At 44.9% G+C, this 16,047-nt stretch overlaps 1 protein-coding gene across 2 annotated transcripts in view; it reads left to right on the top strand.

The window, feature by feature from the left end:
• EYA2 (eyes absent homolog 2 (Drosophila)) overlaps positions 1-16,047 on the top strand; it is a 233,985-nt gene that overhangs the window by 78,856 nt on the left and 139,082 nt on the right. The window contains exons 5-6 of one of the 2 annotated variants that reach the window (XM_006839219.1): positions 11,485-11,552; positions 12,948-13,125. In XM_006839219.1, coding sequence (XP_006839282.1) covers positions 11,485-11,552; positions 12,948-13,125 — 246 coding nt within the window. The remainder of the gene's footprint in view (positions 1-11,484; positions 11,553-12,947; positions 13,126-16,047) is intronic. The other variant, XM_006839218.1, reaches the window with a different exon arrangement.

The following is a 16,047-nucleotide window of genomic DNA, read 5'->3' as shown; positions in this document are numbered from 1 at the left end:
GGAACCGCTGGTAGTTTCAAACTGCTGACCTTGTGGTTCGCAGCCCGATTTGTAACCACTACGCTACCAGAGCTCCGTATTAGCGTAGTGATTACAAATTGGGCTGCGAACTGTAAGGTCAGCAGTTCCAAACTACCAGTTGCTCCGCAGGAGAAAGATGAGGCTTTCTGCTCCCGTAAAGATTTACAGCCTCGAAAACCCTGTTCAGGGTCGCTATGGGCCGGAACCGACTCGACAGCACTTAACAACATTTCCAGTCTAGGTGACAGAAAAATCAGGCTGACCTAGAAGAAGTGAGGCAGCAATGACCCTTGCTGTGACCTGGTGATACCCTGAGCTGCTTGGAAGAGAGGACCGCACCCTGGCCTCTTCCTAGTTAAGCACCTACTTCCTGGGATTGCTGAGGATCAAACCATTAGCCTGGGGGCAGTACTAAGTGCTGAATAAATACAAGGAGGCCACTACTATTTTATTATCATTTGTCTTACTGCAAATGCCAGTAACTGAAAGACTTCCAAGAATTTGTGAAAGCTGGATTTGGCCCTGGATTGGAAAGAGAGGCTTTCATGGTGGCTGTCTCCATGGTGACGCTCCCCTTATTTTTTTTTAAGAAAAGGAAATCCAGAGGGCAACAAGGATGGATGTTCAGAGTCACAGGAATCAGAGAAATGGGGATTAAATGCAACAAATGACAATTTGTGAGACAGTCATAAAGTAGCCAGTAGAATTCTGTTGACTGTTAATGGGGAGGAATTCCTGGGCAGAGCAAACATTGAAGAACCACTAACTGAAAATTTGGCCATTCAAATTCACCCAGAGGCACCTCAGAAGACAAGCCTGTTGATCAAGGTCCGAGCCTTGGAAACCCCGTGGAGTGCAGTTTGACTATACACGCATGGGGTCACTATGAGTCGGTTTGTTTTTTGGGTTTGGTTAGTGGGGATTCGAGAATGCAGATACCGTTGATATTGCTTGTGGGAAGATGTGCTGGGCAGCCACCGTGAAAGCCCCCACCCAGCCCTTACGGAACCCTGGCCAGCAACCCCCTCTGGGGAGACATGCCAAGGGAACTTGCGCACAGGTCCACAAGGATTCTGACTCCTAGTGACCCCCATGTGACAAAGTAGGACTGCCCCGTAGGGTTTTCTAAGCCACGATTTCCAGATCTGTCTCCCTTGGAACCACTGGGTGGGTTCAAACTGCCAATCTTCCTTTTAGTTAGCAGCTGAGTGCTTAAGTATTGGAGCAACAGGAGCAGCTGCTAGAACTCTCTGGAAACCAGTAGCACTGGTAGATCTTAAGAACGTGTGCTGGGTGAAGAAATGCAAAACAGTAGGAAATGTGACAGGACTGAAGTGTGTTACACACAATATGTGCAAGGGAACGTGCTCAGGTAAAAAGCTAAAAAAAAATCCCTAGAGGCTATATGAGATGTAACACAGAATTTGCAGAAATGAACACCTGCCCACAAAGCAAAAGTGCACATTGTATAGAAACAGATACAAACAATCTGTATCAGGCAGACTCCAATTATTGCCTGTGGAGTGAAGGGGAACATGGGGGTGGGGGTTAGGAGTAATGAAAAAAATAAAAGACGGGGTCTTACTTGGACTTATGAGGAAAGCGAGCCATGACCCAATTACCTTAACGCTAGCACCTAAGGTCCCAGATGACAAAGAGGGAAGGGGGCTGGCTTCAGCGGCTAGCCACAAAGGCTTCCGACCACTAGAGAGGCAGAGTTCCAAGGGTCCAGTGCATTATCCTGCAGTGCCACACCAGGACCCTTGTGTAGTAGGTATAAATCTCAATTTGTACACTCCAGTGCATAAAAAATAGAACTGATTTTCTTTTTGGCATTTCAAAATAATTCCTATTTTGAGTCACCATTCCTCTAAGCTGGTGGGAAAGTTTCATTGTAGTTTTTTGGGGCTTTCCTCAAACTCTCCCGGATTTTGAGCACATCTGGAATCTTACCAAATACCACCTTGTTTTGGTTGTGGTTCATTTATCCCTCCGTCCTTGGGACACACACAGAGCTACTGAAATGTCCACTGTTTGGTCTTTGATGTCCTTCAGGCCTGTGGTTCTTCATTGTTTGCATCTTTGCCTCATCTGGGGAGCAGGCATCTTTCATTGTTCTGTCTTTCTAGACCAGCCGATCACAAGCCCGTAGGCTACATCCACTTTAGACAAACATGTTTTTATGGTTTTGGGGTTTTTGCCCAACAGATTTGCCTTTGTTGCTCACACTTGAAAGTTGGGAAATTTCATAAGCAAATACAGACTGCTGATTCCTCTTGGAAAATCAGAAACTTTAACTACATTAGACTCACATTTTTACATAGTAGCTGTTGGCTGGAACTGAGTCACATTGTATCAATTAGGAATGCTTTTGACTGCAAGTAATAAAAAGCCCAGCTATCATTGGCTTAACCCATAGTGAAATGTTTGGTATATTTAGTAGAAAGTCTGGAGGTAGACAGACCCTCAAGGTTGGTTTAGCATATCAAAATATCATCTAGGAATGCTTTGGGCTGAAAATAATAAAAAGAAAAAGAAAAACCTACTATCACTGGTTTAAACTATTATCAAATGTATATTTAATCTAAAGTCTAGAGGTGTAGCCCCTTATGATTGGTTTGACATTCCAAAATATCATTTAGGAAAGGGCTGCAAATAATAAAAAGCCCAACTACCATTGGTTTAAACCATAGTGAAATGTGTCGTATATTTAATAAAAAGTCTGGAGATAGACCCTCAAGGTTGGTTTGGCATTTCAAAATATTGTATAGGAAAGCTTTGGGCTACAAATAATAAACTGTCCAACTATCATTGGCTTAAATCATTATCTAATGTATATTTAATAAAAAGCCTGGAGGCAGACCCTCAAGGTTGGGTTGGGGGTTCAAGCTCATCATAAAGGACCCAGGTTCTTTTCATTCTTCTAGTCTTTCAACCTCAGCCTGCTGATGCCCTTAATGTTTGTTGCCTCAGGTTCCAAGACAGTCAGTCATTCCAGGTGTTCCACTGTCACAAGATCCAAGACAAGAGATAAGGGGTAGCCAGAGGAACAAACAAATAAAATAAAAACTTGTTTGTTTTTCCCAGAAGCCCCTTGGCTAGAACTAGATTGTATGGCCATCCTTGGTCTTCAGGGATCTGGGAAAGCAAGAATCTGCCTTTGTCAGGCTTTACAGAGAAAAGCTGTTGTTGTTAAGTGCTGTCAAGTGGGTTCTGACTCATAGTGACCCTTTATAGGGTTTCCGAGCAGCTGGTGGGTTTGAACCACCGACGTGAGGTTCAGTACTTATCCTGCAGTGCCACACCAGGACAGCTAGCAAGGGAGAAAAGAATTGGGAGTGCCCACTGGGGAGCCAGGCACGCAGTGTCTGCCGTGACTGCTGAGCCTTCGACAGAGTTTATGCATTCCTGTTTGCCCCAGTGCCCTCCACCGCAGCAGTATCTGTGCTCTTTATCCCGGTGCCTGCACCCAGCTACTCCTATCACATCACTTGCTGGACCTGTAAGTGTTTGAGTTTGTGCTCCCTAGCTGGGCAATGAAAAGAGAAGACCAAAGAAGAATTGATGCATTTGAATTATGGACTTGACAAAGAATATTGAATGTACCATATTGAATATTTCAAGAACAAACAAATCTATCTTGAAGAAAGTACATCCAAGATGTTCTTTAGAAGCAAGGATGGCGAGACTTACTTTAGACATGGCATCAGGAGAGACCCATTGTTGGAGGAAGGCATCATAGTTGGTGAAATAGAAGGTCAGCGAAAAAGAGGGAGACCCCTCAACGAGATGGATCTCTGTTGACACAGTGTTGTGATAGTGGGTTCAAACACAGCAGTGATTGTGAGGATGGTTCAGAACTGGGCGGTGTTGCATTCTGTTATGCACGCGGTCTGTATGAGTCAGAGTTGGCTCAGTAGAACCTACCAACAAGTTTGGGTTCATCATGTGCAATCATTTCTGATTTGGGGGTCTTGCTGCTTTCCCAGCAGCTATGTATCAGTGCAAAGAATAGACCCTTGTGTCCCAGGACCCCCAACTTGTTTCCATTCTCCTCTTCCCAGCCACTCAGCCTTCTCCTTCCTCTTACTCTAATCCAAAAGACTGCTCGTCTACTTGGGGAATATCCCTCCTCCTTCATATCCATACTAAGCCTTTCTGCCTACATCAGTCTGATTCATTGTATGGTCCATGGTCCACCCATTGGGGTCAGCCCACAGATTGTTACTGGTCTGCAGTAACATCCTTGTAAAATGCACAAACTGAAAAGAAGAGTGTGAGAAACTCGTACAGCGATTAGCCACAACATTCCAGCACGTGAGCACAAACTTGTCTCCTTATAGACCAGTCTAAGAACAGTCGAAATCCCCTGATGCGGAACCACATCTTGGTCCCTAAAGATTCATGTTGTTAAGTGCTGTTGAATCAGTTCCAACTCCAGCAATCCTGTATAGGGTTTTTGAGGAGCAGCTGGTGGATTTGAACTGCCAACCTTGTAGTTCGAAGCACATGCTGATCCTACAGCACCACGCCATTCTAAACTCAGCTCCTGGGCCACAGTTTAAGAAGCAATGACCTTGAACCCTACCAGACTCCAAGGCCTGAACTTTGGAACCCAAGAGCCAGAATAAGTTATTTCTGCAACTTCTTTGACCCACCCTGCTTCATTGCAGCTTAGAGTCTGGGAGGACATGTCCCAAGGCAGTCTCTCAGAGCATAACCTTGACAAGTTCACCTGTCGCGCCCCACCTGTGATGACCAAGTGAACAGTTACTGGAGGAGGAAGAATGAAATCAAATCATCTGCCTCAGACCAGTGGACTCCATTGGGAGCAGTTTTCTCAGCATCGATTATGATGAGAACCAACAAGAAATCACGCAGTTAGTTCCTCCGCACTGTCTTTACTGTTTCTCTGTTAGCATGGCTGGATAGAATGTTCTTTTTTTAAGTATCTAATCTACCATATAAAATCTGACCTGGAATTTAACAGGCCACTCTGAAGTGCCCTCTCTAATGGCACAGTTCAGGCAGAGTTCATGGGGAGTTCACCCCCATGTTGCAGGCAGGAGCCGGCATTTTATGGCGTTATTTCCAGTCTCTGGGAAACAGGAAGGTGCAGTATTGTCCGCTAGCTATCAGAACAGCACACACATGTTCTCTTCCCCAATTATATGCACAGCATCCCAGCTCCTGACAATTGCAATAAAAAGATGATAGATAGCTGTTCAAACTGACAGCATTGGAAGGATCCAGAACCTCCCTGTTGCTAGTCACTTCCGTGTACAGCGCAGTTTTGTGCTCTCAGAAAGTGGTTTATGCTGCCCTTGAGGGCTGACTTAACTTCTCTCCGCTGTGTTCAGAAAAGCCTTCTGTAGGGAGCCTCAGCAACCTCATTAGTCTTAAACCAATACGTTGCTAAAAGGAAAGAAGACGACAGAAAAGGAACACAAGTTTGCATTTGAAGGGGTTACCCAAAAAAAACAGTTGCTTGGAGTTGAATCAGACCCCATGTGTTTCAGAGTAGAACTGTGCTCCATAAGATTTTCAAGAGCTAATCTTTTGGAAGTAGATTGCTAGACCCTTTTTCCTTGGGATTTCTGGGTGGACTTGAATCCCCAAGCTTTCGGTTAGCGGCCAAGTACATTAACCATTTGCAGTATTCAGGAACTCCGCTGAAGGGGGGTACGAATGGGGTTAAACTCTGGGTAGAATTGAAAGGTTTCTTGGACAGTCTCTTCTATCAGGAGTCCTGGTGTGGCTGCCACTGGGGGAGAGTCACTGGATTGCTAACCACAGGTCTGCAGGCCAAACCCACCAGCAGCTCTGCAAGAACATAAGGCTTTCTGCCCCCGTAAAGATTTCCAGCTTCAGAAACCCCACACAGGGAGGGGCGTTATGAGTTGGAACCAACTCGACGGCAGTGAGTTTGATTTAGGGGGGTAGCAGGGCGCTAAGCATGAAGTTCCAGGTGTGTGGCAGAGACTGAGGTCTTGCTCATTGGGGTAGCTTCTGAAATACACCCGTCCTTAGCTACTGTCAAGGCTGCAGGAGAGAGCTGGTTTGAATCCCAGCACAGATGCTCTGGGATGAGTCACCGAACCTTTCCAAAGTTGAGTCTCTGTAAATGGAATGAGAGTCTTTATTACCTTGAAGGGTGGAGGCAGCATCAAACCATCCACTGTGTCTAACAGTCTAAGTGGTCCTAGCCAGTGTCTGATGCACAGGAAGGTATGGAGACCCCTCCTCTAGGTGCTTCTCAAACTCACTGTGGTAAAGTTCTGGGTTTTTGACTTAGTGTAAAATATGATGAAAGTGAGCAATGAGTGGAGTCAATAAAACCAACCCCCAACGGGGCAAATATGGTTCTGGGAGACTGGGGCATGAAAAACATCTTACTCTTTTCACGTATAAAGTACAAATACATACCCAGGGCCTAAACACTGTATCTGGGATATTAAAATTGAATAGGGGGAGGGACAATCAAGGGGAAAATATTTAGAAACAATAATGAAAAAGAAAATTTAAACTCATATGGAAACCAGACTAACTGGATTCATTGACACAGGGGAGATCCCAGAATCTATCGCTGGAGAAATCATCTTTAAACCTTGAACTGAAACTATTCCATGAAACCATCATCAAACAAAGCAACAGTTTGTTATTGTTGTTAGGTGCCATTGAGTTGGTTCTGATTCATAGCGACCTTACACACAACCGAGCAAAACACTGTCCAATCTTGCCCCATCCTCACAATTGTCTTTATGTTTGAGCCCATGTTGCTGCCGCCGTGCCAGTCCACCTTGTTGGGGGTCTTCTTCTCTTTCACTGACCCTCCACTTTACTAAGCATGATGTCTTTCTCCAGGGCCTAGTCCCTCCTAACAACGTGTTCAAAGTACCACAGACAAAGTCTTACCACCTTCACTTCTTAAGAGCCTTCTGACTGTACTTCTTCCAAACAGATGTGTTTGTTTTTCTGGAAACCCATGGTAGTACTTTGAATATTCTTCTCCAACACCATAATTCAAATGTATTATTTCTTCTCCAGTCTTCTTTATTCATTGTCCAGGTTCCATATGCACATGAGGCAATTGAAAATACATTGAGGTACCGAAGTATACAATCTTGGATCTTCATCAGTATTTTAAGTCTTCTTCTCTTTCCATAAGCAGGGATGTGTCATCCCAATATTGCAAGTTGTCAATGACTCCTCCCTAATCCTGATGCCCCATTCTTCTTCATATAATCCAACTTCTCAGATTATTTGCTCAGCATACAGATTGAATTAGTTTGGTGAAAGGAAAGAATCCTGGCGCACACCTTACCTGATTTTCAAGCATTCAGTATTCTCCTGTTCTGTTCAAACGACTGCCTCTTGGTTTATGTACAGATTCCCCGTGTTCTGGAATGCCCATTCTTCACACTGTTATCTATAGTTTGTTATGATCCACACAGTTGAGTACCTTTGTATAGTCAATAAAGCACAAGTAAACGTCTTTCTGATGTTCTCTGCTTTTAGCCAAGATCCCTCTGACGTCAGCAATGATATCCATCATTCCTCATCCTCTCCTGAATCCAGCTTGAATTTCGGACAGCTCCTTTATGATGTAGTGCTGTGACCATTTTTTAATTATCTTCAGAAAAATTTTACTTTATTATGATATAGTTCGATGATTTCCACATTTTGTTGGGTTACCTTTCTTTGGAACTGGCACAAATATGGATCTCTTCAAATTGCTTGGCCAGGTAGCTGTCGTCCAAATTTGTTGGCACAGATGAGTAAGTGCCTCCAGTGCTGGCATCCATTTGTTGAAGCATTTCAGTTAGTAGTCTATCTATTCCTGGAGGCTCTTTTTTTTTTTTTTTGCCATTGCCTTCAGTGTAGGTTGAACTTTTTCCTTCAACACCATCAGTTCTGGATCATATGGTACCTCTTGAAATGGTTGAGTGTCCACCAATTTTCTTTGGTACAGTGACTGTGTTCTCCTTCCATCTTCTATATGTTCCCACGCTGCGACTCTTCACCTCCATAGTTATCTCATCATTGGACAGGTAATGTGACATCGTGTGGCAGACTCCTTCCTGTCCATGGTCCACATGGTAGCACTGCTCTTGTGCATCACTGTCTGCAATTAGCATAGCTCGTTCAGAATGTGTTCACTCAGTTGTTGCTGGACTCTCCTCTCTGTATGTCAGTGTTGCCTACCCCCACCTCTAGAGCAGCATGTGACACGTGGTGGTACTGGATACGTCACTAACAAATAAATTGTTGAATGAATGGATGCTCACTTAAAAATTGCTTTTCTGAAAACCAGTCCGTTGAAATAAAAGGCAGCAGCTCTCTGCTGTGACAATAATTCAGAATAACACTGTCCTCAACAAGAAAGGCATGCATTTCTTGCTCAGCTAACAGTCCAGCTAACAGGGCCATTCTGATCTGAAAATGTGACCAGAGGCCTGACCTTTCATCTTGTCCCTCTGCTGTGTGATCCAAGATGGCCCCACTCCAGCCAACAGAAAAGGGGTCAAGAGTGGGCCCGCCGTTTCCCACTCAGGGTTCAACCAGGAAGATAGACATTCTGCTCCCATTCCCACATCTAGAACTCATCATATGGCCACACCTAGCCACAAGGAGACTGGAAAATGTAGTGTTTGTTCTAAGCAGCTGTGTACCCAACTTAAAAGCAGGGATTCTATTACAATGAGAGAGAAAGAGTGAATGGCTATTGAAGGACCCCTAGCAAGACCTGCCACCATCACCTTTAAGAGAGGATGTTTTCCTCATCTTATCATTGCCTTCCTTGGCCCTCACTAGACATTCCAACAGCCAGAAGGGAGGCCACAGTCAGTGTTTAGCATTCCTGCACCAAGGTGGGTCCATTTGCAAAACCCATCCACAGACCGCATACTGTGGTGCAAGACTTCTGGGGCCTGGTGCCCGTCCTCTTGTATCTCCTCTGGCAAAGAATGGATTTCTCTCTCCAGGGGCTTTGTTACTACCCTCAGCATACTGCAGTTTGTTCAGCTGACCATTCCTCAGGTGACCCTGGGTTATTATAGGAAAGCAAACAAGAGGCACTTGAGGGGAAAGAACGCCAAGGGACAAGGCTATGGACTGTTTGTTTGCAAACCTGCCCCTGAATCATCATTTCAGAAGGTTGACACAAAAGAAAAATCAAAAGATAAAATTCAGGGTTCAGGAAGGAAGACTCCTAAGCTTGGGTTAGGTAGGGTTGCCACGGTAACCAGGACCAAGCTATCTGACCTTGGACTAGGTGGGTCCAGATCTTTTGCTGGATGTTTCTGGGAAGGCCATGGAGAGCAGAAGGGGAACCCCAGCATGCCACACTAGTGTGGACAAATTCTGTGGTTTGTGGGTCTTCGAAAAGCCCCAAGGTGATGGAGATCAGGCACAAAGGCCTGGATGTAGCCAATTTCTTGGGTTTTGCTCTCTTTACCCTGTTGTTGTTGTTGTTGTTAAGTGCTGTCGAGTCGGTTGCAACCCATAGCGACCCTGTACAGGGTTTCCGAGGGTGTAAATCTTTACCGGAGTAGAAAGCCTCATCTTTCTCCTGTGGAGCAGCTGGTAGTTTCGAACTGCTGACCTTAAGGTTCACAGCCCTATTCGTAACCACTACACTACCAGAGCTCTTTACCCTGCTAGCTCCTATTCATCTGTCAGAGGTTAGTGTCGATATCATTTCCTCCAGGAAGTCTTCCCGGGCTTCCACCCCTCCCTAATAGATGGTACAAGGTGCCCTCTCCCCAACTGGCCATGTTCCCCAGGCTCCCTGGGCAAGCAAGCACTTTCTGGTGGCTTACTTTTCTGTCTTCCTAAGAGCTACTACATATTTTCCCCTCCTATTATGGTTTATTTTGTAGATTTAACTTTGAAACCATGTAAATATATTGTTTTAAATGTTTCTTGTGAATTGAGTGTAGATTTGCAGGGCAGATCTGTTTTTCATGCAATAACTCATACTCATTTTATTTCATCTCATTGACTGCAGTTCCCACAATGTGGGAATCACTTAGCCCACTTCCTCCCTGTGATTCGATTCCTCCTCCATTCCTAACCCTTCTGAACTTTGTCCTTGGGTCAAAGCTGCCCTTCGGATCTCAAAGAGTTGATTCTTCTAAGCTGTGTAGGCCTCATTTGTGTTATTGTTCCCTTGCAGACTTGCCTATTTATTGTTTGGCTGCAGATGGATTCATGGGGTTGAGTTCATTTCCAGACCTGAAGGGTGACTAAGAACCACAATCTTGGGGGGTCCCACCAGTCTCTGCTTGACCAGTAAGCCTGGTCTTTTTTATGATTCTGAGTTTCTATTTAATATTTAAGGAGCTCTGGTAGCTTAGTGGTTAAGAGTCAGGCTGCTATCCTCAAGGTCAGCAGTTCAAAACTAACAGCTGTTGCGCAGGAGAAAGCCGCGCCTCTGAAACCTAAGCAGGGAGAACCGACATAACCACCACCACCACCATGTTAATATTTTATATAATTATAAAGTATATTTGAAAAACCCATTCCTAAAACTTGATGGCAAACGGAAACAAATAAACCAAACTGTGTATTGAGTTGGTAGCATCTCCCTATGGAGAGAAACTATTTTAAGTGACTTAATTTTACCATAATTTTACTCTTTCCTTTGTTCTTTCTAGCTTGCTACATTCCAAGATTTCTTTTTCTTTTTCTTTTTATAATCATTTCCTTTTGATTTCAAGAATTTCTTTTAGCCATTTGTTTAGGGTAGGTCTGCTGTAACAAATTCTCTTAGTCTTCCTTCACCTGAGAATTTCTTGATTTCCTCTTCATTCTTGAAGGCTATTATCTATCTCTGGATAGAAATTTTGATTGGCTGCTCCTTCCTTTCAATGCCTGAAAAGACTGTACCACATGCTTATGACTTCCATGGTTCCTGACAAGAACCAATCATTCATTCATTAACTCATTCACTAACTACTAGTGTTGTTGTTAGGTGTCATCAAGTTGATTTCAATACACAGCCACCATGTGTGACAGAGTAGAACTGCCCCATAGGGCTTTCTTGGATGTCATCTTTATGGGACAAGATTGCCGTGCCTTCCCTGCAGATCCTCTAGATGTGTTCAGCCCGCCCAACCTTCCGATTGGCCACCGAGTGTTTGTTCCATCATCGCCCCACCTTCATAGTGTGGCATTCTCATTTCTAATCTCAAAAAGGTGACGTCATCTCATGCATTTATTCAAAACGTGACCTGAAGACCCGAGTCTGTGTCCTCTCATTTATTTCTCACCACAACCTGGTAAAGAATGCTACTAATCATCGTCATTTGTCATGGAAACTGAGGCCCAGAGAAGTTTGGTAGGTCCCAGTTCTGTCCCAGTCTTCAGACCCCAAAGACTCTACTATCCTCATGCATCCTCCTTCATGTCCCACCCAACTGCAAGAACCCTAATCTGTGTCCCTGTTCCTCCTCCCCACAGGCCCAGCCGGGATCTATCAAGGAACAAACGGACTGAGCAACACGGCCGGATTCGGGAGTGTGCACCAGGTAATTTTTGCTCCCAACCAGGTGTTCTGTCAGCTCTTTGCTTAAATCAAGGCACCCAGGAAACTGACTGACACCCAGCATCTGCCTCCAGCCCCATGGAAACTGCTTCTTATTCACTGGGTTTGGAGACTGCTATGCAAAAGGCCATGGGGTTGTGGGGGAAGACCATTGGAAAGATCCCCAGTGGCACTGGACTCTTAACCAAAAGATAGAGAGTGCTCCCCGGTGCTCTCAAAAACCCTGTACAGGGTCACTCTGAGTTGAAACTGACTCTATGAAACCCAGCAACAAGGTCGTGAAAGTCTTAAACAGCCGTCTTGACATGAGCCCCAGACAGCCATCAGAAATGCAAATGTGTGTGTGTGCTCTTTTCTAAGACTACAGGCTTGTCGAGGGTGAAAGTGCATGTTGTTCAGACCTGGTTTCCTGTGTTCAGTGCTCTAGTGTCCAGCACATAGGGGTTCCTCTGTGGATACTTGCCAAATCAAACTCAGTCCATCCTAGAAGGATGAATTGTTGTTGTTGTTGAGTGCCATTGAGTTGGTTCTGACTCTATATAGGGTTTCTGAGCGGCTGGTGAATTTGAACCACTGACCTTGCGGTTCAGTGCCTTATCCCACAGCACCTCACCAGGACTCCATAAGGATGACTAAGAACTAATATTCTGATTACCTTATTATTGCTGAGAGAATGATGAATCAAGTCCACAGCAATGAGTTACACTTTTTCTCTCTTTTTTTTAATGAGGTTTTTATGAATTCTCTGGGCGGGGGCGAGGGGGAGTTGCAGTGAACAACCCTCACACAAAGCCTGACTGGAGCCCCCCTGCCTTTTGGGAGAGATCATTCTGCGGGGTGTGTTTGATGTCATTCCAACTTCCCCCGGTAGGATTCTGCCAACTGTATGTCCTCCTGTCTTGGTATCCTGCCTGCCCTTCTTCCCCATCCACTTGGAAGTGTCTCCTTCCTCTCTCAGACACATCCTTTGCATTCCAAATCCTTGCTTCTGAAGAAACTCAAATGAAGACGGTCCCACCCCTCATAGAGTGTTTATTTTAGGAAGGGAACGATGCCCCCCATGGTGCAGCAGTTAAATGCTTGGTTGATTTAACTGAAAGGTTGACAGTTCACACCCACGCAACAGCTTTGCCAAGAACGACCTGCCAGTCTGCGTCTGTAAAGATAACAGCCTTGGAAACCCCATAGGACAATTCTACTGTGTCACATGGGGTCACTGCAAGTCCCAATCAACTCCACAGCACCTCATAACAGTAGAAGAGAAGAAAGACGCCCTCTGACCCCACAAGGCCCCTTCCTGACATCGGTTGTCATGAACTGACTGAGTGCTCATACCCAAACCTGCCTTGCTCACACCCTTGTTTTTTCCCTTTTTCAGGACTATCCTTCCTACCCCGGCTTCCCACAGAGCCAGTATTCCCAGTATTACAGCTCATCCTACAACCCTCCGTACGTCCCGGCCAGCGGCATCTGCCCGTCCCCCCTCTCCACGTCCACCTACGTCCTCCAGGAGGCCTCTCACAATGTCCCCAACCAGAGTCCCGAGTCACTTGCTGGTACGTACTATCCCTGTCACGAGGTCATTCATGGCTCTGGTCCTGAGGACATAGCTGAAGCTGGGTCCCAGTGGCTGTTTGGGTTGCCAATGGCTAAATCCCGCCCTCAGACATGTTTTGTTTGCCTGTGTGTGTATGCATGTTGTTATACTCATGTTTATATGTCAGAAAATTGTATCTAAGAATTCTCATTTCTAGTTTAAGTGCTGGACGGTTAACTGAAAGGTTGGTGGTTCAAGCCCACCTGGGGGTGCCTTAGATGTAAGATGTGGCACTCTACTTCCCAAAAGGCACAGCCTTGGAAATCCTGTGGGGCAGTTCTCCATACATGGGACTGTCAGGGGCCACAGGCAAGTAATAGCAGTAACAGCAGCTTCTCTGGAAAGAAGACTTAGCCACACCAGGTCCACAGTCCCACATGACAGTGCTGTTCTCTGCCCGCTTCAGACGGAAGACCCGTGGTTCCAAATCTAGTCATCTGAACCCAAGTTCATTAATTACCTGACCTGTGTAGGCACTGGAGTTTGGGTCCTCCAGTTTCAGATGAACATAGTACTGCTAACCACTCGGTTGGCGGTTCAAACCCACCAGCTGCTCCTCAGAAACCAGATACAGGATCACTGTGAGTCAGAACTGACTAGACACACTTGACAAAAGCAATCCAAAAGGAATGAACCTTGGTGGTATATTGGTTAAGCGTTTGGCTGCTAACCAAGGTTGACGATTGGAACCCATGAGCCACTCCACAGGAGAAAGATGAGGCAGTCTGCTCCCATGAAGATTACAGCCTTCGAAACCCAATGGGGCAGCTTTACTCTGTCCACAGAGTCGCTATGAGTCTTCAAGGAAAGGAAACTAGTTTTTGCTGCTCCACAGAAACTCTAGATATGGGTTAGAATCGACTCAACAGCACTTAACAACAACATTATTTAATTGGTGGAGCTGGAACTCACAACCCAAGCCTGTTGGACTCCCCAGCTAGTGCTCCCGCTATTTACTAAACCATACCTAGCCGAGAGTATGTTGTCGAAAATCCTCAGACCTCAGACCACTCTCTAACAGGGGCTTCTAGAGTCCTTCTAGAATTCTTAGGAGTGTTCTTTTCAAATGAGATGGCAGTGTTAGGGACTGTCCCTGGGCATTGCAATGATTAATGCTCTCGGCTGCTAACTGAAAGATCGGAGGTTCAAGTCCATGCAGCTGTACCTCAGAAGAAAGATGTGGCAATCTCCTTCCAAAACATCAGCCAGTGAAGACTTCATGTAGCACTGTTCTACTCTGACACACTTGATGTTGGTTATGAGTCAGAACCGATTTGATGGCCAGTTTTGTTGGTTTTTATTTTATTATTTAGTATTTCTTGACTTTAAAAGATAGAAAATCCCATCCAAATTGGTTTCAGTTTAAAATGAAGAAGAAAGGAATTTGTGGTGTGTCCAAGGGATCCTGGACTGGATCTGGGATTTAGTCTCCCTCTTCCATTTGGCTCTGTATTTTCTTGGATTCATTTCACCCTCTAGCAAGATTTCCCTCTGTGGTAACAAAGGGAGCTGTCAGCCACTTCAGAATTCCACACTGCCTGCTTAGCCACACCAGCAGAGGAGGTTGCTGCAAAAGGCCCAGAAAAAGCTCCCATTGGCTCAGTTTAGGTCACATGCTCCCCTGGAATTTTGTGATAGGGGCAGAGAACTAGGCCTCATTCCCACACTGAGAGCTGGAGTTGCGTCATGTTCACCCAACCCACCTGGACTAAAAGAGAGGAGGGTGGTTTTCCAAAGAAGCCCAGATCATTGTAACCAGAAGAAAACAGAAGAGACACTGGGTGGGCAACAACCTCAACTATGGATCCCACCTAGATTAAGAGCAAAATGTGACAGGGTCCACATGTGGGCTTTGATCACATGGCTTCCCTTTCATGAGACCATCAGGTTCATCAAAGCTAAATAACGTGGTCACCAATCAATCAGAGTGTCCAAATAGCAAGTTCTTTTTGTGCTTTTTTATTATTTTTCTTCTGAAACCTAACAATGTCCTTGGGTTTCAAATAAGTCAAGGAAGTATGGTGGCGAATTGACATTTATTCAGTAGGTGTTACTTGATAGTTTATGGGTAGATGGATGGGTTGGAAAAAGAACAGTAAGAAAAGTTCATCTCTGTCTTTTTTTCCCCCCTGGGGTTCTTGGTGGTCTTGAGCTGTGTGTATTTTAGCACTTCTATTTTCTGTGCCTGGGGGAGAGTTAGTTACCCTTGATGAGAATAATGGAGATAACATGGCCACACATCTTAAAGTTAACTTTTGGGGAAGCTTAGGGCTTGGGCATTGATTTTTTTCTCACTGTGATCACATAGAAATCATAGAACCTGTCTAGAACTTCCAAATTGCTTTCTTTGAACGCTACAAAACTTGACAGGCTTCCCTTTGTCACGTCTTGTGTTATCTTCAGACAGCATGCTTTTCAGAATGTGGCCTCCCTAAACTAGTTTTGGCAAAAGAAAAACACAAAAGTTGATAAGGGTCAAGAGGAAATTAGAGCAGAAACTTCTCAAGTCTGTGCCCCTACATAGATAGACTACATGGATTTCGAGGGTGAACTGGATTCCAGAGACTTAACTGCTCAAGAATTTGCGTTAGGTGAGAGGATCATCTTGGTTTCCAATCTGGAGCAAACATAAAGGCTCATTGTGTCTCTTTGAAATTTTTCTTTATTGTCTTTCTCTGTTCCTCATTTGTCCCTTGGTCTAACGTTCAACAATAAGCGGTTGAGATGGTTTTTACTGTGTCTAACAAGTGCCTATAAAATCTAATGACATAAATAATTGTCTGCTATAACCAAGGTCTCTTGCCTCTTTTCCCCAGTGTCCATTATAAAAGAAGAGCAAGGAAGCGTGCTTTTGCACACACACACACACACACACACATAA

This window comes from Chrysochloris asiatica, unplaced genomic scaffold (assembly GCF_000296735.1).
Source record: "Chrysochloris asiatica unplaced genomic scaffold, ChrAsi1.0 scaffold00023, whole genome shotgun sequence".
Classification (NCBI taxonomy): domain Eukaryota; kingdom Metazoa; phylum Chordata; class Mammalia; order Afrosoricida; family Chrysochloridae; genus Chrysochloris; species Chrysochloris asiatica.
Note: the sequence above shows the minus strand (reverse complement) of the source record. Positions and strands in the feature narration are given on the sequence as shown.